Source organism: Coffea arabica, chromosome 2e (genome assembly GCF_036785885.1).
Source record: "Coffea arabica cultivar ET-39 chromosome 2e, Coffea Arabica ET-39 HiFi, whole genome shotgun sequence".
Lineage (NCBI taxonomy): Eukaryota > Viridiplantae > Streptophyta > Magnoliopsida > Gentianales > Rubiaceae > Coffea > Coffea arabica.
In genome coordinates, this window is record NC_092313.1 from 19566744 (window position 1) to 19592032 (window position 25289).

Sequence of the window (25289 nt, forward strand, 5' to 3'; positions counted from 1 at the left end):
AGGAGGGCGTCGCAAGTGGGGTCTTGCATGGTTCAAATTAGTTGTAGTCTTTTTGCGTAAATTCAAATATAATTTGAGTGTAAATGGATTTCTTACTCTATTCTATCCAATTATACATTAGCATGGGGCGTGGAAATGGTTCGATTTAGATTTGAATTTGGGTAGGATTTTGAAATATCAAATCTTATCCATACTCACATCTTTCTTTAAGGATAGTCACGATAATTTGAATTTGAATAGGATCTGAATTTGAAAAATTAAATTTAAATGCGATCCAAATATATTGAATTTAAAATAAGGCCCGCCCGACCCACTTTTCTTCTAGTACTTTCTACGGAGGAGTTTGCATTGGCATGTATTAGCTCCGCATCCAAAGGCTAGAAAGTTGAGGATCACAACCGGTGCAGTTACATCCAGGAGTTGGGTTGCCTGAGGGCAAATCATCAAAGCTACCATTTTCAGGCTCCGAGGGTCAACACGTCATTCGTCACCACCTGCCCCCACCACTTTGCGTTTACCACACTTGGGACAGTCCCTCTCAAGACTTTATAAAAAAGGACTTTAACCTTCCCATTTCCTTCGTTTCCTTCATTTTTCTTCCTTCCAGAAGTATACTGTATCCGTACCACTCCTCAGCGGACTACAGTAAAGTAAAAACTTATTCAAAATCAAATCACATCACATTCCTTTTCATTCTCTCTCTCTCATCACTCATCAGTCATCAAATCATCATTCCCCTGGCTGTTTATTTTTTAGTCCTAGTTTTTATGAATTTACTAATATTATGTAAGCTGACTCGGTTAGGGTTCATCCGTCGCTGATTAAGTTCTTTTCTCAATTCATGGCCGGGAGCGGATCGCAAAACCTAGGGTTTCGATTTGGTACGATTTCCAGCTCGTCTTTGCTGAGCCGCCAGATTAGTTACTGCTAATTTTTGTTTGATTGGATATTATTAGTAACTTCTTGTGTATGGATTTATCCTTTACGGAAGGAAGGGGAAATTGAAGTTTAAATTGGGGAAAGTCAAATTGGTGGTCAAACTAGTGAATTGGGGTGAATTGTTGTAAGCTAATTGGGAATTGTTAAGCGAACCTTTTGGATTCAGGTTTTAGCTTGGATGTTTCCAAACTTTGTTCACTCTAGTATGGCATTTTTTGAAGGTTTGTTTTAAGTGTTTGAATTTTGCTTTGTTTGTCTAGTGAGCTCAGAAATGTTTAACTGCCAAGGTGATGTTTGAGCTAGAGTTTTGTTTGGCATGGTTGGGTTTTGTCTACAGCAGTTTTTTAGTTGTATCGTTATCCAACGCAGGTATGGGAGTCTCAGTTTTGGGGTAAATGTAGATATAAAGGTTCATAAGAAGTAATTGCGTAGGGGAGTCTTATGTTACTCTAATCCATCCAATGATAGATCCTACTGTGCCCCGTTGGAAAAGTTTTTGAGATTGTTACACATGCCTTGGACTACCGCGCATTATTCAAAAATTCTCTTGAAATTTTACACTGGTTTCCCGTGAACTTATTTATGCTCTCAAAAAGTGGTGCAGACTGAAGAGAGTTCTTTTAGTTGTCTGACTTGTGCAGTTGGTCTGCAAACTTGTTTATACCTCATTGCTGTACTTATACTTCCATTCTCCAACATAATTTTCTGGTGGATGTGATTATCTTGGATGGATTTTCTAAACATTGTTCTTATGATGAATGACTCTTGGTATGCGCAGATATTAAGCAAATTTTATCAGAAGCACAGCACCGATGGCTGAGACCTGCTGAAATTTGTGAAATTCTGCGCAACTATCAGAAGTTTTATATTACTCCTGAGCCTCCAGTCAAGCCAGCTAGTATGTTTCTACCTTATGATCAACTATCAGTTGGTTTTGTTTAATCTTTTTTTATTTTTCCTTCCTTGTTTAATTCATGCTTATGCGTGACCATTTTTCAGTCAAAGCAGGAAGGGAGATACCTTCTTATTTGGTCTATCAAATAAAAGTTATAGGCATTTGGATGAGAAACACATTTCTACCGTGTCGGATTACATAGCTAGTTTTGATTTTTCGAATTCTTTGTGTGCACTGGACTTGTTTACAAAATTATGAGCTCTTCCTGTAATAATACGAGTTGGTTTTGGTCTGAAGCCTCCTTATTTATTCTTGATCTTCAATCAAATCACTTCAGGTGGATCTGTCTTTCTGTTTGATCGGAAGGTGCTGAGATACTTCCGGAAAGATGGGCATAACTGGAGGAAGAAGAAGGATGGTAAGACTGTGAAGGAGGCACATGAAAAGCTGAAGGTGAGTGTGGGGAAAATAAAGACTTTACCTATGATTATCATTTTGTAGAGATTTTCTTTTTGAAGCTATTATTAACTTTAGGGACATCTTTTGGAAATTATAGTGACATAATTGTGGATGAGTTCTTACTCAAGAAATCTAGATCTTTGACACAGTTCGGTAATCGGGGTGTTTTCTTGTCATCAAGAGATCTCTTATTCCTCTTTCAATTTTTTTAATCAGGTTGGGAGTGTTGATATGCTACACTGCTATTATGCCCATGGAGAAGAAAATGAGAATTTCCAAAGACGCAGTTACTGGATGCTTGAACAGTAAGTATAAGCCCAGCGAATATTTTGTCTATTAGTATGGTGTGTTTTGATCCAAAAGCATAGTTCGCTGCTCTATGTTCATGTTGTTTTTTCAGAATCTCTGTTCATGTTGTTTTTTCAGAATCTCTTTAGTATGTACCAGTGTTTTCACTTTCTGTTTACTAGATCGGCAGTTTTTTTTTTTTTTTTTTTTAAATACTAGATTGGCAGTTGTTTGTCCAAGTTAATAATGTGATTGATTTTGAAATGCTTATTCCTGCCTTTCATACAACACTTCTAAAATGATACTGAAGGATTATTTTAGTTCTTATGACATATGCATTAATGCAAGATGTTGGATTCTCTGTATTTTAGTTCTCGTATTCTGACATGCATATTCCTGCCTTTTGTACAACACTTCTAAAATGGTACTGAAGGATTATTTCAGTTTTTATGACATAGGCATTCAAGCAATATGTTGGATTCTCGTATTTTAGTTTCTAGATTTGCCTTCTTTATTGTTCCTTTTGATTGCTGATATCTGTCGTGGTCTACATATAAGAATCCTTTAACCCCTTTAAAAATTAATGCCTGTTAACCTTGGAGATGATTTGCTCCCAGATGTTTCTTATTGATTCTTCCAATGGTGCAGGGATCTCATGCATATAGTTTTTGTTCACTACTTGGAGGTTAAGGTAAGACTACATCTCTAAAAATGGAATTTTTATTCTCTCAGTCAAAAAGTTTCTCGGTATTCTTGATTGATGCTATTCATTTACCAAGTTGTGCGCTGTAGGCTAATTCTAGATGCTATGCAATGAGCTTAATTTTGTCTTTCTTTCATTTTGGTATTCGCCCAAATCCATCTGAGATTACAAACAAGCTAAGGTTGGATGAGACACTGGATGTCATGTCATGGTTCTTTCCTTGCATATGGAATAATGGTAGCGCATTGAGTTGTATTAGTATAAGATGTGGGTTCTGAGTGTACAAAATCTGTTGAATTATGTTAAAATGAATTTAACCCTTTTGTGGCCGCTAGTAAGCTTCAAACTTGGAACAGCAGCTTGCTTGTTGCTTCATCAAGGAAGAAGCTGCATGCCCACCCTCCCACTACATTACTAGTTCTGGATTTTTTCTTTCTAGGTATTTTGAAAGTATCTGAAGACACTCCTACATCATGTTAACCATAGCATGATCTCAGAGTGTGAATAAGCTTCCTTGGCATGTCTATTCAATTTGGCAAAGTTTTAGGAATTCAATTTGGCTAAGTTTCATTCCTCATTTAGTGGATTGGGTCTGTTCCTGGAAAGAGTCATGACTTTCAAATACTATGATAGCTGGGCCTCTAGCCTTTCGGAAGCCTATGATAATCATCCCATTAGCATCCAAAAGTTTCTTAGTAGATTTTGTTTGTTAGAGCTCTGAAGATATTGTCTACTGATGATAGAAATTTGAGGTCTGCCCTGCTGATTCTTATCATGCTGAATTCGTCATCCACTAAATGTATGATACCTATTGCTTCAAAGACAGTAGTAGTGACAAATTGTTCTATTTCCAATTTTTGCTTTGTCCTCTCAACTTCAGGGTAATAAAGCAAACATTCAATGCCTCAAGGATGCTGGAACAGTGTCATCTAATTCTCAAGATGACAGTTCGTTGTCCTTTGGTTCTCCTGCAAATTCTGACAGATTGGCTTCACCATATACCGACATGACGAGTCCTACAAGCACTCTAACATCTGCATGTGAAGATGCTGAATCTGGTAAATTGGCCCTTTTCTGAGATTTATGATTCTCGAATCAGTTGAGTAACTTTTTTAAATGGGACTTGTAGATTGGATTTTATAGCTTATCACACAATTGTAGTTTGAATTTGGCTTTGAGATCTCTGCTGATCTCTTTTTCTGTCTTCTTGCTCTGTGACAACTTAAATGTGACTAAATGCAGAAATTAATCACCCAGCAAGTTCCAGATTTCATCCATATCTTGAAACAACGCAAGAGGACTTCAGGGGGTTGGAGAATTTAGATGCTGGCTTCTCAAGCTCTTATAATGTGCTTCAGTCTTTGGGTATCTTTTGTGACTTACTAATTTCCTTTTCTTCTGATGTATTGCTTAGTGAATATTGGTTGATTTTAAAACACTTTCCAACATATAGGTGGTCAGCCTACTTCTTCGGCTTCAGTTCATGATGGATGCACTGTTGATCACCCCAAAAGTAATTTTGTACCTGGTGTTGAAAGAACACTAGATTCAGCATCTTGGGAAGAGGTCTTGGGGCAATGTACAACAGGTATCTGAGGTGTCAAGTTATCAACTCTATTTGTCAGTATTGATCCTTAGAAATTCCTTTAGTGAAGGGAATCAATATGTTAAGCTAAACGTTGGCAGGTATGGTTGGTGATGGACACAAGTCCTGGAATGCCCCAGCACACCAAGCAAATTGGCAGGTAGCAAACTTTTCATGACTTGAAACTGTGTTCTTTCAAGCTAATAATAATTTGCCTTAAAAACTTAATAATTAGTTTACAACTCCAAAAGTTCACTTGCTGCTTAACGTGAACAAAGAGTGGAATTAGAGCTGATCAAGGGTGTTAATAGACAAAACCTTTGTCAGCAATTTTAAAGTTTTCAAACCTATATTTGGTCAGAAATTTTAACATTTACTTTCCTTTGAACAGTCTCAGATGTTCACTTTTATTTGATGTGACATGATTAAACTTCCTCTTTGAATGGTAGGACTATGTCACTGATCACATATTTTCTGCATTATTTGTGCTGCTCTTGGTTTTGTTGGTTAGTGTCTCAGAACTTTTTTGTTCAGGATCGTCCTAATTTGTTGCTAGTTGTAGAGTGGCATATGGGAGGATAATTGTTTAGCATGAAACAGTTTTTCCCTTGATATGATGCTGGATGCTTTCACTAGAATCTCATTGGGTTACAGATTTTTCAGTTTTAAATTTAAGTGCTTGTTTATGCATTTCGATCCTTCCGGATATTGTCAGCTCATGTAGCCAAAATTAAGTCTCTGTAAAAATTAGTTGACACTTGTACTCTTTTGAGCTAGCCAAAATTCTGCAAAATTTGACACTTAATATGCTTCCATTATATTTGATATCTATGTTACCCCTAGTTTCTATAACTGCTTGGTCTGTATATTAGTGTTAAAACAAACTTAAAAGATTCTTAAAGCCTTCTGAAAATGCCTAATACGAATGCATTTGACCTAATTAACGGCATCAAAGTTGTATTTTCTTTTTTTTCCTCATTATGTGCCAAGTCATTTTTTCTGATAACTTGTGTTCCCTTTTCTTTTGAAACTTTACAAGTTTTTTATGTTGTGTCTTGGAACAATTTGCATCTTTGACTATTATTTCTCATCTAATCATGCATATTTACAAGCTTAGGTTATTGGCTTTTTGCTTGTTAGGGAGATTGTTTATCGCCCATGCAAGGAGTGCCACTTAGTCAGAATCTGATTCCGGATTCAGCTTATTATGGCAAAGGAAGTTTATGGGAGCAGAAATCTATTTCTGCACTTCTTCAATCTGCTGCAGATCCATTTTACATGAGGCCTGATGGGCAAGAAGACGAAGCTGTGGAAAGGGACGTACAAAAACTGCGACAAAATGTAGAAGCCGGATATATGATGAGTTACAAGGCTGAGACTAGTGTGCCTTCTGCAGGGTCTGGAAACTGTTCTTTGGTTTTGAAACAGCCACATCTGAGTGGAATCCAAGCAGAAGAAAGCTTGAAGAAAGTGGACAGCTTCTCCCGATGGATGGCTAAAGAATTAGGAGAAGTTGAGGAATTGCCTTTGCACTCAACCAATGGATACTCATGGAGTGTGATACAGACTGAGGATGTTGTTGGTGATTCCTGTACTCCCACCCAGCTGCAACTGGATGCAGACACATTAAATTTCTCACTCTCCCAAGATCAACTATTTAGCATCACTGATTTTTCACCAAATTGGGCTTACTCAAGGTTGGAGACCAAGGTACATAGCAATCATCGTTCATCTTGGTTACTTTTACGAAATAACTGGTTTGATAACAAGCAGAAATGGATGTTGCTTTTGCTTTACTGTCTGAAAATTTGTAGTTTTTGGTTACCATGGTTATTATCATGTGCCTTAACAATGACGACGTATATATTGGCATCTTTGCCCACCCCTCTCAACCTGAACCCTTTGCTAAGGGGATCAATAGGTTTGATGAGTTGTCTTAACAGATATTGATTGCTTAATTTCATATATTTGTAGTCAAAGATTTCAAGCTAATGGTTTTAATATCTAGGTATTTTACGGTTTCCACTTTGTTGAGCTAAGCATCAGCTTAGGACTTGACATGTTTGTTCTTTTAGATTGTCATTAGATTAATATGTCTGAAATTCTGAACAAAGCAGGTCCTAATTACTGGAAGATTTCTCAAGAGTGGACAAGAGTTTACAAGATATAAGTGGTCATGTATGTTTGGAGAACTGGAGGTGCCAGCAGAAGTCTTATCAGGAGGAGTTCTTTGTTGCCATGCGCCACCACACAAGGCTGGGCTTGTCCCATTTTACGTGACTTGTTCAAATCGGTTGGCTTGTAGTGAAGTACGAGAATTTGAATATCGAGCTGGACCCTCGCAGGAAATTGATTTTGCAGATATTCCTGGAAGTGATGCAATTGAGGTGCATCTCCAAAGACGGCTCGAGAAATTATTCTTGACAGGACCGATAGGTAGCACCCAGAGTGTCTCTGAAACTATTACTGACAAAAAAGAAGTTGTCAATAAGATATTTTTATTGATGGAGGCAGAATACAATCAGATGGCAACTCTGTCACCGAGGGATGTCTCCCCACCCAATGGAATAGAGGAGCAACATGGTGAAAAGCTGTTGAAGGAGAAGTTTTACACATGGCTGATCCAGAAAGTGACCGAAGGTGGAAAAGGGCCAAGTCTTCTTGACGATGAGGGTCAAGGAGTTTTGCATTTAGCAGCTGCTCTTGGTTTTAACTGGGCCATAAAGCCAGTCATTATTTCAGGAATTAGTATAGATTTTCGTGATGTAAATGGATGGACTGCACTTCACTGGGCTGCTCTATGTGGCAGGTAAAAAGGCTTTTGGAGTTTATTCTGCTAAACCAGAGACACCCCATGGGTCTTGTCTTTCCGTTTTTGTGTATAATTCAAATGCATGTAATCTATATTACTTGTTTTTCCTTTAATTTTTTTTTCTGTTATGAGAAGTGATGGTGCCTTGTCACTTATGCGAAAGTCAAATCTGACAGTGTCAATGGGTTTTTTGTCATGAAGTTTAAACACTAATTTTCTGTAAAATTTAGATTCATTTCATATTTTGCTTCCCAAAAGTGAGAAGCAACTGAAGAAATAATTTTTTGAAGTTTGATGTGAGCTAGTGTTTAGCTTTACATGGTTTTGGAGGAATGCTTTTTATATTTTCCCTCGCTTGTTTGACAGGGAGGACACGGTTGCTGTTCTGGTCTCTCTTGGTGCGGCTCCTGGAGCATTAACAGATCCATCTGCTGAACATCCTTTGGCCAGAACTCCTGCAGACCTTGCTTCCGCAAATGGACACAAGGGGATAGCTGGTTTTCTTGCTGAGTGCTCCTTGACAACACACCTTTCAACATTGACTGTGAAAGATTCAAAGGATGATGATACCTTGCAATACTCTGAAGCAAAAGCTATAAAAACAGTTTCAGAACGTGTTGCATCTCCAATTACTGAACAGGATGTGCCAGATTCACTGTCATTGAAGGATTCTATGGCTGCTGTATGTAATGCAACTCAAGCAGCTGCTCGGATTCATCAAATTTTTAGGATTCAATCCTTTCAGAGGAAGCAGCTTGATATTCAGCACATTAATGAGTCATCATCTATGGACGAGCATACTCTCTCTCTTATAGCAGCCAAAACAAGCAGGCTGGGTAAGAATGATTGGACTGCTCATGGTGCTGCAATAAGCATTCAGAAAAAGTTTCGTGGTTGGAAGAAGCGAAAAGAATTTCTAATTATTAGGCAAAGAATTGTTAAAATCCAGGTGGGTATTTCCTTTTTCATTTCTTAACATGTTGTTTTAACTTTTGTTTGGAAGAGCATAGTTCATTCTCTTCAAAAATAGCAAGAATATTTGGTCATGCACCCCAAATGAACTTTGGTAGTGTAAATTTTGATAGCAAATCTTTCATTGGTTCACTAAGTTTGTGCTTTCCATGGCTGTAAACTTTGCATTTCATTTTCCTCACAATTTAGGATCATGATTTGCTATAAAACTTGGCCTAATGTTCTGGGAAACTCGCTGGTTGAACAATTTGAACTGTTTTTGTTTGGGGGTAGGGGGGGGGGTGTGTGTGTGTGTGGTGGTTTCGTGCTTCTAATTATCTTTAGTATATCCTCCTCGGTTCTGTGGGTTGGGACCTGTATGTACATTATATATCTTTCTTAAACATTTAGATATGACCAGTTCATTTTACCATGCACAAACCATGTGGATTCAGAACTCATTTCCTGTTTCTGTTGTTCTGGTGTAAAGGCTCATGTACGGGGGCATCAGGTGAGGAAGAAGTATAAAACAATAATTTGGTCGGTGGGAATCCTAGAGAAGGTGATATTGCGGTGGAGGCGGAAAGGGAGTGGTTTAAGGGGTTTTCGCCCAGATGCAGTTGCCAAATGTCCAAGCGCTGAAAACATGCCCAGAAAGGATGATGATTATGATTTTCTAAAGGAAGGAAGAAAACAGACTGAAGAGAGGTTACAAAAAGCACTTTCTAGGGTCAAGTCCATGGCTCAATACCCTGAGGCAAGAGCTCAATACAGAAGGCTGCTAACTGTTGCTGAAGGATTCCGCGAAACTGAGGTACTTAATCAACATAAATATGTTATATCCTTGTATTCGCTCGAACTTCATCATGAGCTAAATAGATCACTTTACCAAAGGAAGCTATCTTTTAAAACTGCAATTGGAGTTATCTTTTATACTTGTTTTGAAGTGGAGCACTTGTCCACTTTATTGTGGCAAAGGATGCTTGAAGCCAAAAAAAAGGAAGTCCCAGAAATACCCTTTAATAATGCACAAACACACTGAGCTCCCTTTAGCTCTGAAATCGCTGATAATGATGATTATCTTCAACAGGATACTTCCAACCCGACACTTAGTGGTTCTGAAGATGTGAGCTACGCTGATGAGGAACTATTTGATGTTGAAAAATTGTCGGATCACGATACTTTCATGTCCATGGCATTTGAATGAGCCTCGAACACAAATTGTGCCTATTATTGACGCTGTATTTATTGACTGCGCTCGGTTCATTGATGGAACGCTAGTGCAATGGTTCAATGTATGTAAATATGTAGTGTATAAAATCAACTGCTACTTTTTGCTCTCTCTTTTTTTTTTTTTCTTTTATAGCTTTCACGTAGACCATCGACTGTAATTTTTCATGGTTTGAGGATTAAGTTAAAAATCATTCTGCAATTCTAGTCTCAAGTGCGTTGTTAAGAGTTATGAAAACGAAGAAATATTTATGAAGGATAATAATGAGATTTTGGAATTAGTTTGTTGGTTGGTTAGTTTAATACCGTGTTGTATTATGGAGTTTCGAGGATTTTGGGGTGTGATCGATTCTAACACAATTCTCAGGTGGTATGAACGCTAAAGGTACGCACGGTACAAAAGTAAATTAGGGAAAATGTTGGAATATGCAACTTTTTCTACATATTTTGCTAGATTTTGTTTGATATCAAAATAATTTAGTTATTAAAAAATAAGGATATTTGTTAACCAAAGATCATGTTGGTTTGTTAACAAATATTTTAGATAAGATTTGCTAGTAGTAGAAGATTATATTTTGTTGAGATTTTTAGGATAATTATTAGTTGAATATTTTGCTAGTTTGTTTCATATAATCACTATAAATAGTGAGTTGATGAATGTAGAATATAAGCTCATCTTCCATCTTCAATACAAGTCTCTTATAAGCTTTTTTTGCAACACTAAGGTGTTGTTTCTTAGTTTATGTCCCAAAAAACCAACAGAAAACGATGGATTGTACTTAAAATCATGAATGGTGGATCTGGTTATTTCGAGAGTCCTAATGCCCAGTGGTGTGGTCACTGACTGACTGACTGATTACATGCATAGGATTTCTATACCTCTTTAAGATTTTTAGCTAGTCGGTGGTTTTAAGGCAAAAGACGCTTTCGAAAAAAAAATAAAAATTCAAATCAAGTTTCTTTCATCTTTCCCTTGGTTTTATGTAAGAAGAGGTGGGTGGGATTAGGATGTTAGAGATAATAAAAGTAGAGGACTTGAAGTCACAAACATGGATGAAAGCATCGGTATATACAAACGAGAAGAAATCTGGAAACAAGCTACTAGGATATTACGAAAAGCCACTACAGTGTGACTACTACCTCCTTTTGACATGGAAGGGAGAAGGCTACGTTTGTGGTTTCTTTTAAGGATGGTGAACCTCATCAATTCCAATTCAGCGTCTCGAAACAATGCAAGCCATCAAAAGCCGGAGAGAATCCCAGGAATGATTTCTTGTGGCTACTGGGGTGGTGGTGATGGTCAGTACCCTTATTCTGGACCTCGGTGGCAGCAGGTTTTCCAGCCACCCTTGCTGCAGTATTCTTCCCGCTGCTTTTGTAGCTATCCATCTTGTTATTAAGCTTGGGCAGAGGCAACACAAGTTCGTCGCCAAAGTAGTCGGCGCAGATAACTTCCACTTCCACGGATGGATGTAACACCGACATTGTAAAACACTTGAGAGACTTTGGTTCGATGGATTGGTCTTCTTCTGCTGCTGCTGCTGTGATGAAAAGAAGTACTACGTGAAGAAAACTGGGGAAAGAGTACCTTTATACATAGAGAGGAGCTACGTACCAAATCCTATGCATATTTGGAGACTGAGTGAAATCATTTAGCAAGCTTTGGTTTCTGATGTTTCCAAATCTCGCAAAGGCACATCTTTGTTGTTGTTGTGCATGTAATGATCCAATTCCATGGGAACTTGCGCAATGTTGTAGGACGCGTGGCACCACGCAGAGTAGTGTTACTCGTTGCTTAAAGTAGTAGCAAGAATCCCTTCACATTATTGATGTGAGATTTCACTACAGGAGCAAATGCGTATGGTAGTTGTCCCCAAAAAAAAAGCAGCGTTTAGAGAACCATCAAGAAATCTGTATGTTATGTTGTCAATCGTTGATTCTTTTGGGTATCCACAATAACAATGAAAATATTAGACGAATCATGTACATTACTTATAGTTTTACGTCACTTTATACTTCATGCGTAACCTTTCAAATTGGAGTTGGAATTTTAACCTGGAAAGCATGTGCTTAAAGGTGCAAGATGCCTCATTTCAATTCTTTTCCCGGTGGCTCTAGGATCAAACCATGTAAAAAGGAGAACTAATTTGGAAAATTAAAGTCGGCTATAGTCCCTCTTGTTTACATTAACGCTTACCTGTCACGACTTTTAGTGCTTTCCGACTACGTTTTCATTCAATGATAGACCATATATATATATATATATAGGTTTCCTCAGCCCTCAGCAAGATGCATACTTTGAGAATGACTAAACAAATACCGGAGCCAAATTCTTCCTGGCGGTACATGCCTTTATACAGATGGGAAGATGCAACCGAGAATCCATCTTTTTTTTTGTCTTTTTCCATTTTCCTTTAAGTGGGGTGCTGTTCACAATTTAAGGGGCATAAGCCCCATTTATGCATTTGTATCAAAATGTACAGAAGCTAGATCAGCAAATAACGTGTGTGTAATGGAGTTGGGTGGGTTTCCAACAGTATCCCTGCAATCACCATTAGCAAACATGCTGTCATAAAAGGAGAGAAGAAAAAAGGTGTAGAAGAATAGGAGAAAAAACCAGACTTATTAGCAAAATTCTAGCCTAGAGACTCTCATTTTATGAAATACTACTATATATGCAAGACTATACCCATAAAAGGAAATGCATGATTAAGCCTGTGGCTAAATGAAATCCCGCAAGAATCTGACACAAATGAGAAACTCTCAGTTTTTAAGGTGTGGGATATGTAAAAGTTTCAGTCACCTAATCACCAGCAAACATCTGAAGACAGAGAGTATTCCTGTATCAAGATTTGCACTTGTTTTTATTGCGACAAATAGTTGTCCGGTATACATCGAACATCCACTCTACAAGCATCTAGTCTCTGAGCCGATTGAGCGTGATGGGTAACAAAAGGAGATCAAATGAGTAGAGGACAGAAAACACTTTGCTATAAAACGGCAAAAGTATATAGTCACTTGATTAGATGCCCTTTCATCAGCTCTTCTCATCTGAAGAAAGGCACTCATAGAAGAGGATGTATCCATGATCCGTATTGCTTGAGTACTCCTGAGCAGATCCAAAGAAAGTCTGAACAGCCGACTCATCAATCATCTCCACATTTTCATCATCAAAAAACAACCAGTGGTTGTGGCTTTTTACAAGACTAACATAATGCCCATGGTTGGGCCCACTCCCCACATGAACGACAACAGCAAACAAAGAGTATTCAGAATCGGCGTTTTCCACAGTGTTGCTCAGTTTCAGCTCTAGAGGGAACACTACGCGATAGGACAACTTCTTGTATCGACCAAGTTGTTCCATGTATTTGAAACGCTTCAGATGGATGACTAGAATTTGAGGTGGCTTTTTAATCTTCATCCTCTTTTGAGCCTCTTGCAGGCTAAATTGCAGAATGGAACACATTATTGCGTATTGCATGGATTCTTTTAATGAAAGAAAGCAAGCAGAGAGACCTACCTACTGCACTTGTCACAGAAAAACTTATCCTCCGCATTCAAGGTTTCTGTGGAACTGAAGTTTTTGAGACAGCTAGTGATAGAACTATTCTGTTCAATATCAAGGCTCAAGTCAAAGAATGTCTCATCCCTTGCTGTAACCGTCTCACACCTTAGACACCTTGTCTCATTGGTAAGTATTCCCTGAACAAGAACAAATAACAAACAATGTGCGAGCCATCAGTGCAGAGGAAAAAGGAAAAGTACAAAGATATCTCCCCTTTGAAGGACTAAACGCTGAATTTTTAGATAAACACACACCCCAGTGACTTAAAAATTAAACCTCATATTTTTTCCATCTAGTATCAGCGGACAAATAGAACAAATGGAAATCATGCACAAATGTCCTCAGGGATCACACATGCTCTTCCTATCAACGATGGTATTGAAACTAGGGGAAGCATCAGAGGAACATAAAAGAGCATTACCTGAAAATTCTTGTGTACCCAGGTAACCAGTGGCTCCTTGACACCATTTGACTGAGCATTATTCTGCCCATTAGCAATCCTTTCCTGAGATGGTGGACATTTTGCTGCTTGCGACTCTTTCTCCAGTATATCAACAAGTTCATTGAGCAAGAAGTTCAAAAATTCATGGGCATCCTACAAAAGTACATGATACGTAGAAGGATATCTAATATATAACATTCTCCATATATCATAAGAAACAAAGCCACACAAAGGAAGGAGACGCAATTGTATACATGAAAATAAAAATAATTGAGTGCAGAATGACTAGCTCAATACAGTTCAGCATACTTCAGCTTCCTATCCCAATGTCAGATTATCTCAACCTTATCAAAGTTCATATTATTAGCTTCTGAAACATGTATGGCTTACCATAGACTCAATCTAATTAGCTTGTACAGCATGTATTGCTACCAAAGGTTCTTAAAATCAAGAAAGATCAGGCATATTGATATGAGCTGTGGCTCGATGAGCATAGCATTTTGCCAATGTTTCAATAACCTTTTAAGAAATTCAGGAAAAAACACATTTATGCATAGATAGACAACAACTACGATTTCACTTGTTAATTTTAAACCCTTCCCCCCCCCCCCCCCCCCCCAACCAAAACAAAAAAAAAGTGAAGACTGGTTGAATACTTGCATATCTTTTTTTTTTTTCTTTTTTTGTTTTTTGAATACTTGCATAACAATGTAATGTAAACACAAAAAAATTAGATCATAAGATATACCTGATGCATGTAGCCACGGAAAAGTTCATTTTGTTTTCTCACTCTCTGAACAAAACGCTTTGGTGCAATGACCCCTGTTTTCTTCTTTTGTGAACTTATCTGGGGGTAAAAGTTCAGATATTCATTAGAGCCTAAAACCTAAAGTTGCAATTTCTACTCGAAATATCAATATTATCACTATGTATTTAAATAAAGCACAACAGAGTTATCTAAAATAAACATCACTTATGGAGTGTTGTGCAATATATTGTAGAACTGACAGATCTCCCAGTTTGACCTCCAATACATCCTTCAATGCATGCATGTCCAATGTGTGGCATCTCCTTATCTAGTTCTCTCTTAATTTAACTGGGCTATTACTTTGCTCGGCAAGCAAAAACTTGGTTGCCTTTTGAAGTTAGGACGTTATAGAATAGCTTTTCCACTTACACCAACCCTTCAATTAAGTAACAGTAATACAAGAAAGATTCCACCAAGTGTCTAACCAAATCAGATTCAGTTAAAAAAATATCTTCTGATTGTGAAGTTTCCTCTTTGATAAGGAACATTTAGTTGGCAAATTAAATGTTCACCATAAGCAGCAAGACTGACATGACATGTACCTTTCTAGTCAATACTCTGGACTCGAAAGAGTATGCACACAAAACTCCTAAATTATCATCCAAATCATGAAATAGAGCAATTAAATTAGGGATTATGGGCACAGTAATCGACAACCAGTTGAAGTATCAAGAAGCAGAAAAGATGCAATAAAAATTAAATGTGATCTTGGGGAAGGTGTAAGTACTAACAATCAGTTTATCTAGGACTTACTGGGGCCAATCTTCACAAGAGAGTGCTACGAATATTCACAACCAAACAAAGTGTTTTGTACAAGAAAATAGATCCAAAAACGTTCACAAAAAAATCGAACCATGTAGTCTCATGTTCATGAAGCTATACATCTTTGTGTTCAACACAAAGGACATACTTTTACTCCTCGTACATGCAAAGACAGCAGCTTTCTGAAGGAAGTTACTGTTAGCTATTCTTGTACAACACAGACAAATTGCAAAGGATAACTCATCACAGCCATTGAACTTATGATTGTAGGACATAACAAAAGGTCAAATCACAGCAATGTTTGAGGACCGCAATATATATATATATATATATATATATATATACATATATATCGGAAAGCATAGCAGAAAAGAATGCGTACAAGTATGAGCGGAAACAAACACCAATTTGAAAGTAGATTTAATCAATTTTCAAGCAAATACACCATACCTGCGAGAACAATTCTGCCAAACAAGTCAAGAGATTTTCTTCTGCTTCCCCTAGAGTTTTCCCATTTGCATAATACTCTAAAAGTTGTTCCCTAAATGGTACACAGAAGTATAACGCCTGCATATCCAATCACCAGCAACCCCCCCCCCCCCCCCCCAAAAAAAAACCAAAAAAAAGCAGAAAAATAAACACCATTAATGATTAAAAAAAAATCAATCCAAATATAAAATCTTGATACGCCACTGGAAAGTCAAGAAAAACCAAGCCCATCATCGCAAATGAATCAAAGTTCAAACCAAAAATAGAAACTTTGACCAACAACAAGAACGAAATAAGTGCTCAAAACTCGAAGAAACCAAAATTCCAGAGAAAGAAAAAAGACAGAATTTTTATGTAAGAAATAAAAACCTGCAAGACACTGTTGCAATAGCAAGTATTCCCAAAATTTTCAAGGCCAAAATAGCGTTCTCCTTCAGGAAACTGGTCTCCGAGGGCCTTCTCGAGCTTGGAACCCGTGGCACCCATTACTTGGAGACCATCTACAAGATACCAAAACTCCTCTATTATTTTTCTTTTTTACTCTTCAATTCAAAATCAAATTCCGTCTCCCTTTATTTAATTGATGGGTTTTAGGGGGTTTTAACTCTAGCTGTTGATAGTATCAAGTGAGATTAGGAGGAGAGAGTCCCAATGGTCTGAGAAGACTGGAAAGAGTGAAAGACGCAACAAAGGATTTTCCGTAGGGCTGTTGAGCTAGAGCTACGCTTACAAGGTTAATTTTGTTGACTTTAGCTTTGCATCTTTGGCATACAGGCACGCAGGCATCAGGTTTGGCACTTGACCCTTTTAGTTGTTTTTTGTTCTTTCAGGAAAAATAAGTTGAGTCCCTATTTGTGAAAGGTGGTTTAGTCCTGTTATTCTTGTATTGTGATGCATGAATTGTTTCTACTTTCAAAACAAAAAATGTTACGAATCATTGTACATGCCGGAGAGCAAGAACTGCTAAAGTGGTAAAGTAATCCTTTGACTTTTTTTTTTGGTTTTTTTGTTTTTTTGGTTTTTTTTTTTGGTTTTTTTTGGGGGGGGGGGGGAGGGGGGGGGGGGTTTCAACAATTGTTTTTTGTTGGGTTTCAACAATTTAACCTTGATACGTGCAATCTACAGCACGTATTCTGCTTTACTAAGAAAGAAAGAAAGAAAGAAAGAATTGTTTATCTTGTTTTGACTGCTGGATGCTAATTGTTGGCCTTCAGAGGCGGGGCTTGCCCATTTCCAGATCCAAAGAAGGTCTCTTTTCTCCTTTCTTCCTAGCTCCTAAGGTCGGCCCTTGCCCTCTTTTGACTTCGTTCCCAGTACTCTTCAAATAGAGCCTTGCACCGATTGACTTCAGGTTCAAGCACAGAACCTATTCAAGGGGCCGAACGGTTACCAAGAAAACGTTCGGGCTGTTTTATGCAACATGCACATGGCGTAATTCTATCTGTACACAACCTAAATCACTTTCAATAACGTGTAACTATAGAACAAAAATTTTGTGAATCTCACGATATAAAAAATAAGGTACAAGATGAAATCTAAATCATAGTACTTTTTTTTTTTTTTTTTTATCAAATCTTGGCCATGAACTGCTAAGAACGTTGTAGGAAAAGGAGAAGGAACACGGTAGTGTGCAACTTCATCAATGCCATTTACCCTTATTTGGAAAATGTATTCTACGTAAAACATTCTTTTTTGTAGTATTAGTCACAAAACATTACCAGTATTATGCAGAGACATTTTGTGGCATCTTTGCTATATGAGAGCAATGCTGCAGATTTGTTGGAGTCTAAGGCTCCGTTTGATAAAACTGAATCTGAATTCTGAATTCTGAATGCTGAATACTGAAACAATTAATTTGCTGAATATTAAGCACTGAAAAAAGATATATGAATATCTGAATCTTAATGCTGAACATATTTATACTGTTTGATAAACATTTATAACTTAATGCTTAATAAGCTAAATTGTACAATTTTGCCCTTCTATCTTTTAATCCAAAAAGGAAATGGAACCTATGATTTAATTAGCTTAAAATTGTTAGGTATGAAAATGACAATATTTATTTTTAAATCAAAGTAATATAAAAGAATAAATATATTATGAAAAAGTCCAAATATCGGTGCAAATATTTTTTTAAATCAGAATTTGATAAGAAAAGTCCAAATATAAGCAAAAGGAAGCTGCAATAAACAAGTTTTAAATTCATACCAAATTATTTAGAAATTTAATTACTTCAATGGAAAAATGTTGAAGCAAAACAACAAATAATCAATGTCACTTACCTTGGAAATAATGAATTTGAGATCGGTGAGTACGGTAGCAATAAAAAAAATTGGGAGGAAAAAAATGACAAAATTATGAAAGAGTAGAAAGATGGAAAAAAAATAAGGAGTAGACAGATGTGAGGAGCATGGAGAAATTGTAAAAAAGTCATTAAATAGGGAAAAAATAGAAGTAGAAAGCCATTAAACAGAGAATGGCATGTTGTTTAATTAGATAAGGATTTTGGATAGAAAATATTAAGTTGTTTAATTAGATAAGGATTTTGAATGTAATTAACAAACAAGGATAGATTTGGTAGATAAAATAAAGTAATTGAAGTAAATCTCTTGATTCTTATCAAATTAAGCATTCAGTTACGATTCTTGTGCTGAAAAAAATACATACAAATTCAGCACCACTTAATAAGTTCAGCAGAAAAATTTTTATTTATCAAACACCCAAAACATCTGAATGTCTAAATGAATTCAGTTTCAGCACTTTTTTATGTTATCAAACAGACACTAAAGCTAAATATACTAATCTACCGTTCTGTAGTTGTACTATAATTGCTCATGTAGTAGTACTACAACTGCCTGTTTAAGGCGTGTAAAAAAAAAAATAATAATAAATTGACTGCCTGTTTAAGGCGTAAAAAAAAAAAAAAAAAAAAAAGATTGCCAGTTTAAGCCAACTTTGCTGAATCATAAAAATAATCATTTTGAGAAATCACATTTGACAAAAACTAAGGGTCGATTCAGCGCACTGAATTGCGTTTTGTCTCCAGATGCTCTGGAACATATAGTTCCCACTTTATTGTATTACCTCAGCTTTCGTGTGATTATGTGTTGTTTTGTCTTTGTGATTTAGAACTGCGCCACTACACTCTGGTCTGGAATCTAGCGGTTTATTTGTTAAATATATACTGTATCAAATATTTCTTTTGCTTAACCCCACATTGGCATCTCGCATCAGAGAACCGAAAGTTCTCCTTAGAAACTCAAAACACTCAGTATATCATAGAAATCCAAGATTTCAGAATGCAAAATTGGCTTAATACAAATCGCAAGAAATTAAAACTGATGGTTCATGTTTGCTGGACCATAAAGCATTGAAGAGAGAGCATGATTAGTTTTAACTAAATCATGCATGACAATAGAGATGCGAAATTAATGTCATAGGAAAATAAGTAAACAAGAAGCATAATGAATCGAGAGTCAGACGTGAAATTGGCTAGCACAATAGTCCCTAACTCTCTTAATGAACTTGGGGTCACTGAAGCCCGCGAACGCTTCGGAAAAGCAATCATCTGAAAGCTCGGAGATGGCGTCGCAACAATTTTGCCCGACTGAAGAACCATCTTTCTCGAAAAAGAAAGTTATGAGATCTCTTATGCAACCATCCACGTATGTCAATGCATCCTGGCAGTCAGCGGGATCCTGGGAAGCTCTGGGAGTCGGTGGTGGTTGTCTTGGAGGACGAGAAGGTGGTAGTGATTTTGGAGGAGGTGCGAGTGGCGGTTGTGGATGCCTTGGAGGAGGAGGAGCTGGGGTTTGCGGTGGCGAGGATCGAGGAGGTGTTGGTGATGGCGGCTGCCACCAAGGAGACCAGGGCCAAGGCCAGCCCCATGCATGGGTAGCACTAGGCATGCAAACCAACATTAGGGCAACAAATTTAACTCTGTCACCCTCCATTTTGATGGTCACTGGTGAGTTTGTTAACGCAAAAAATAGAATAAAATAAGTTCAATCTAGCTTCTTATGCATAGGTGCTTTCGGATGAACAAAGTGAAATTCTCAAGTGTCCAAGACTCCTGGTTAATCAAGAAGTCTTTTCCTATTCTATTCATAATAGCGACTACTTTCTGTCGTTCCTATTTATTTTCTACCGCTGCTGCGGCGAGGCTCCTTCCTATCCATGCAGGAGCCAATCATGTTCGAGATTCATAGAACCATACGTATATTAATCCTAGTACATCTGCCATACCTCTTCCTCCAGCTTCCAAGTTTACTTCCATCTGCATCCTTCTACTGTTAACGAAAATTTAGTGCCCTCTTCAAATTATATCTTTCTTCCCACAATATTTTCAAAGCAAATGGGGCTTGACCTACACAAATACGCATCCCGTAGAGCATGTGGCCAGAACCTGGATAGAACCATGCATTAACTGTCCCTTTCCCCCTCCTCTTTTTTGTCTCTGGGTAAAAAATGAGAAACAGAGAATCTAAAGACCAAAGCAAGCAGCCAATGGCCTCCATCAATGCTGAATAGAAATGTTAAAAAAAAAGGTGCAAAAGACCTTAATTTAAAACGCTAGTATCAGAAAAGCTTTTAGGAGTGACTCTTCAATTTGTGAAAAGATTAAAGAAAGGGATCCAACAAGGAGGAGTATGACTACGCTGGCAATTAGACTCTCCAACCAGAATAAAAGTGCGAGGTGGATTCGGCCTCAATTGATTTTGCTGAGTTGCAATGTATGTGGGAAAGTACAGATGAAAAGTTCCGCAGATGTGCTGTGTTGAAGGGCAGATAATCAAAAGCTTTGCAGTCATTTCAAATTATTCACTCTATATACGTTCTCTCTTATTGCAGATTCCAGGTTATCAGAAAATCAAAGGGCTTTAGCGGATAGATTGATACTGATCCGATACACGTCTTGGAGGTAACTTCCGTAGGATAAAAAGCACTATTGCAGATGGCACAATTTCCACCATCTGAAAAAAAACCCATAGGCAACATATAATCAGCAGGGGCCATTGAGTGCTCTAGTGGGCGTATCCAGCTGCTGCTTTGGATACTCCATTTCTAGTAGCTATTGACAAACTCGTAAACAGAACCAAGTGTAAGCGCATTTTTAATTACTTGACTGAGAGGTTACAGATGCTATATTACACGAATCATATGACAGAAATATGCAAATTGTACCATGTAATAGAAAAGGTTGAGGACCGGATGGTCCAGGACATCAACATCAACATCCTCGTCAAAGGCAGAAAGAGCATCCTGTAATATTTCAGTGAAGATGTTGTACACTAACATGGTAATAGAAGTTTGGATATGGCTATGTTTTATAGTCTAATAGATCATGCAACTTACCATAACGCATCTTATCAAGAAACAAGCGCAGCAAATGCATGTCACGTATCCAACCTGCCAAGAAGAATCGTCAAGCATCAACATTCACTTCACCCTGGTAGAGAGGCAATGCATTGGTAACTAACTACTGCTTCACCATAGCATATAACTCAAGACTGCAATCACTAAAATAAGTTAAGATGCAGAACAAGACCACAAACCTTGCAAGTCTAAATAAAATAGTCTCATTCATTTTGCCGTATTTGAAGTTTATCCATAAAAGAGACGCTATAAAGAAGGGTCACTATTATTTCTCTCCTACTTCCACAATTTACACCAATATCCCCACAGATCATCAAGCCACAATCTTCCCAAAGCATATGAAGATTCGACATGCATCTTTACAGCCAGTTTAATCTTTCAAACGACAAACACGGACTACCAAAACATAATACACTTTTGGGGTCCAAAACCCAAAATCCTTTTCAACTATAAACATTATTTCATCCTGATTCATGGCTTTGGACCTGCTGGTTTATGCCAATAGCCCCCATGTTACTTCACTTGTGAATTCACTTCTCATTTTGTATGTTTTGCAATCATTAAGTCCAAAGAACGGCCCCAAGTTTTCCAAACTATTCGTGTAAACATAGGTGTCAATAATTACTGAATTATTAGGATCAGTTAAGGTGGATCTGTTGCGTACCAAATGGGTGCCGAGTGTTGTGTGAATTGAAAAAGAAGATGGAAAAGAAAAGCAAGCAGGGGAAAAGTTGATATCTTGGAGGTTGACTCTAAACTCTAAAGTGGATTCTCAAGAAACGGGCTTCTATATTAAGAGAAACCAAATAAAACTATCAATATTTATTTAATTTGGAATAAATGTAGCAACATTTTGTAAATAGCCGCTATAAAGAACACAAAATTGCAAGCTAAAACCTCCTGCAGTTTCTTTTGACGGCCTCGAGATTGTATGGGAAAGCGTCTCAGCATGATGAATAACCTAAACAGGAAAAGCTAAGCAAGCTAAAAATCTTGGGGGTACTCCGATAGATAACTAAATGAGGCTGAAGACAATATTTTACAGTCAAGCAAGCAATTACCTTCCGCCATATATCAAAAATCCCAGAGCAGCAGAAAAAGAGAGAACTGTAAAAAGTCAAATGTTACATCCTAAAAAATGCATCAGCAAACAAATAATCCAGCAATCAACAAAATAAAATATGTACTCACCTGGAAAAAAGAAAATATATACTCACCTGAAAAAAAGAGCCGAGCAACTTGAACTGCAGTTGTCGTCTGGCTGACTCTTGCATAGATCCAGATGCACACCTACAAAGCACCAGAGCATTTCTACAATTGATTAGAACAGTCAAAAGTCAGGAAAAAAAAAGCATGAATTAAGGCAGTGGTAACATCAAAACTTGATGTTGTTACCTGGAGAAGGTAGATAAGACCATTAATTATATAGTATGTGGGTCGAAACTTATCAACGGGAAGACTTCTTGCCTGAAGCAAATTAATAAAGAAGTACAGCCAGTAACTTGCTTGAGTAGGTTCACAACCATGTAAAGAATCTGTTGCAAAAGTACCTGATAGTATATTTCAGCCCAGAACAGAACAAGTAATGTATATGTTGAGAAAAACAGCAGACCTGGAAGTTCCAAAAGTATCAATTCAAGTGCCTGTTCATCACATTTTCTTTGAGTAAGAATTTCAAAAGATTTCAAGAGCCACAGTTTTTCACTTGTGGTTCATACTTGCTAAAGTAGACGAACAAGCATTAGAAGTGTAGGACAGAATGAAACTCAGAGACCGGATGCAACGAATGTCCATTATAAGAATGAAACATTTGAATCATTAACAGTCCTACGCCAGAAAAGGTTTGTTTCCTTTCAGGTAAAGACTTAAGCTTGATTATCTAGGTCCTTGTAAATATTTTCATCTGAAGGGCCCCTGACCATGTTCATATTTTCATCTGAAGGGGCCCTAACCATCAACCAATTTTACAATATACTTGAAAAGCTTATGCCTCAGTGGACAGGACTACAAAACAGAAACGAAACAAACTGAAATTAAGGGCACAACAATTACCTTCGTTCTGATGGTAAACACGTTTCTGTAAAATCCAAACAGGACGGCTCTCACTGCCAAAAGTTCAATAAAGTTTAAGGAGTCAGACAAATTTAACAAGAAGCGATTCCAGGTAGAAAGAAAAAGCAAAACTTACATCCTGTCACAATAAAATTCATCAGGTGAAAAACCTTTTGTGTTGTCCAACCATATTCAGGTACTCTTAACTGAATGCGAATAAGTTGCACCTGGAAACAAATTAAGAATGAAATGGCAATCGAGTAACAACTAAATCTGAAAACAGAGAAACTTTCAAACTTCAGAAGATGGAAAATGCAGATTCGAGAGCAACTCATTCATCACTTGACTAGGAGATCAACCGAGCAACAATTCAGCCTAATTCTAGACCCACAGAACAAAATGAGGGAGTCGTTGAATATCATCTCCCAGACCAAATACATGTTTTGAGTCCAAAATTTGTTTCTTTTCAACTTTCAGGAATCATCCGCTTCCTGGTTTAGACAACAGTGAAAAAAAATCTGAATTCCACAGGCTCAAATAAGTGTCTCGAAAAACAGAAAAATCCAACCAAACATAAAATCAGAAGAGGGGAAAACAGAGGGGCAACATAAACTGCTACACATTCAACAACGGAAGAAAGGAAGCAAAAAATTATCTCGGACCCCCCGAGTGCCTGCCATATTCAAGAAATGCAATTGAAACCATAGACTTATGTTTAAATTGTTATTAGAAAGAATGTTATTATCAGTCTTACCAGTGCAACCAAGGAAACCAATGCATAAGACGCAGAAAGAGTGTAATATACTCCCCGCTGCCATTTTTCCGACTCTTGAATTTCATTCCACCAATCAAAAAGGTCAATTAGTTCTCCTCCTCCTCCTCCGCTATAATAATCCTTTGCCTCTCCAGACACAAAGCTGTTGGATTTCAGCATTGATGGAATCTATCAAACGAAGAGATAAACGCACATCAATTTGCAGTAATTCGCGCAAAGATTCTGATGAAAAAAAGAACGAACTTGACAGGTAGTAGTAGTAGAGTATTCATTAATATTCAGTCCGAGAAAACAAGGAAAAGACAAGTGGAGGTCAAACGTGGTGTACACGTGGGGAGCGAAGGTGTAACACGGGTGATGGCAAAGCCTCTGTTGACCTAGAGTGGTGGCCCCACTTATTACGCCGATTTCGCAATGGTCTTAGGTAAAAGTGTCAGGTGGCGTTTGGTTCGCATATCGGAATCGGATTCGGATTCGGAATCGGATATCTTGGGTTTGGAATGAGGTCATTCATTCCAATATATTTGTTTGGTTCAAGTACCTGGAATGTGTATCATTACTATAGTTGATGTTTGGTTCGTCAACTCTTTCGGAATGGAATATAATAAATATATTATAAACCACATCGTAAATGATAATTATTGACTCTTTGTAAATGAGATATAAGAAATTTTCACTAATTAAATATATTAGTATAAATGTATTAGTAAATTTAGATAATAATATTATCATTATAAGTTTGTAACTAATTATATTAAATATTATATATATAATTAAATATAAATATATAATTACATAATATATACAAATATTAATTATACAAATATTTTATATAAATATAATATATATTACATATTAAATATAGTTATTATTATATATTATTATATTTAAAATAATAATTATTATAATTATATAACTTATTAATATTACATACATGTATATATTATAATTATATGCACATATAACATACATTTATAAATATACATATATATTATAAATATAATATTATATAATATTAATAAATTTATAATATATATTATATAAGTATTATTATATTTAACTAAATAATTATAATGTATAATTATATAATACAATAACATCATTATTATAAGTTTGTAACTAATTAAATTAAATATTATATATATAATTAATTATAAT

General features: G+C 36.9%; 3 protein-coding genes across 9 annotated transcripts; 1 reads left to right on the top strand and 2 right to left on the bottom strand.

The window, feature by feature from the left end:
- The first annotated feature begins 264 nt into the window (after positions 1–264).
- On the top strand, positions 265–10064 carry LOC113731672 (calmodulin-binding transcription activator 2). 2 transcript variants are annotated; one of them, XM_027257049.2, is made up of 14 exons: positions 265–881; positions 1718–1837; positions 2172–2287; positions 2510–2598; positions 3230–3272; positions 4165–4342; positions 4527–4649; positions 4738–4872; positions 4971–5029; positions 6010–6579; positions 6987–7678; positions 8048–8630; positions 9123–9446; positions 9723–10064. In XM_027257049.2, the coding sequence occupies exons 1-14, from the start codon at positions 842–844 to the stop codon at positions 9837–9839; spliced, it is 3189 nt and encodes a 1062-aa protein (XP_027112850.1). In that variant the 5' UTR covers positions 265–841; the 3' UTR covers positions 9840–10064. The 2 variants fall into 2 exon arrangements, with proteins under 2 accessions (XP_027112850.1, XP_071935741.1); XM_072079640.1 differs by lacking the exon at positions 1718–1837 and having other exon boundaries at positions 360–881.
- Positions 10065–12699: 2635 nt separating this feature from the next.
- On the bottom strand, positions 12700–16819 carry LOC113731670 (ubiquitin carboxyl-terminal hydrolase 3-like). 2 transcript variants are annotated; one of them, XM_027257046.2, is made up of 6 exons: positions 16298–16811; positions 15890–16006; positions 14618–14716; positions 13849–14022; positions 13383–13564; positions 12700–13305 (listed from the first exon to the last, which is right to left on the bottom strand). In XM_027257046.2, the coding sequence occupies exons 1-6, from the start codon at positions 16412–16414 to the stop codon at positions 12900–12902; spliced, it is 1095 nt and encodes a 364-aa protein (XP_027112847.1). In that variant the 5' UTR covers positions 16415–16811; the 3' UTR covers positions 12700–12899. The 2 variants fall into 2 exon arrangements, with proteins under 2 accessions (XP_027112847.1, XP_071935744.1); XM_072079643.1 differs by lacking the exon at positions 15890–16006 and having other exon boundaries at positions 16298–16819.
- Positions 16820–19927: 3108 nt separating this feature from the next.
- LOC113731669 (tobamovirus multiplication protein 1-like) lies at positions 19928–24393 on the bottom strand. 5 transcript variants are annotated; one of them, XM_072079644.1, is made up of 11 exons: positions 24111–24393; positions 23493–23583; positions 23357–23409; positions 22917–22947; positions 22700–22854; positions 22522–22594; positions 22366–22411; positions 22202–22265; positions 21284–21337; positions 21113–21190; positions 19928–20901 (listed from the first exon to the last, which is right to left on the bottom strand). In XM_072079644.1, exons 1-11 carry the CDS (start codon positions 24288–24290, stop codon positions 20809–20811), a joined length of 918 nt encoding a protein of 305 aa, XP_071935745.1. In that variant the 5' UTR covers positions 24291–24393; the 3' UTR covers positions 19928–20808. The 5 variants fall into 5 exon arrangements, with proteins under 5 accessions (XP_071935745.1, XP_071935746.1, XP_027112846.1 ...); XM_072079645.1 differs by having other exon boundaries at positions 22700–22839; positions 24111–24392; XM_027257045.2 differs by having other exon boundaries at positions 22700–22771; positions 22855–22947; positions 24111–24389.
- Positions 24394–25289: the final 896 nt, after the last annotated feature.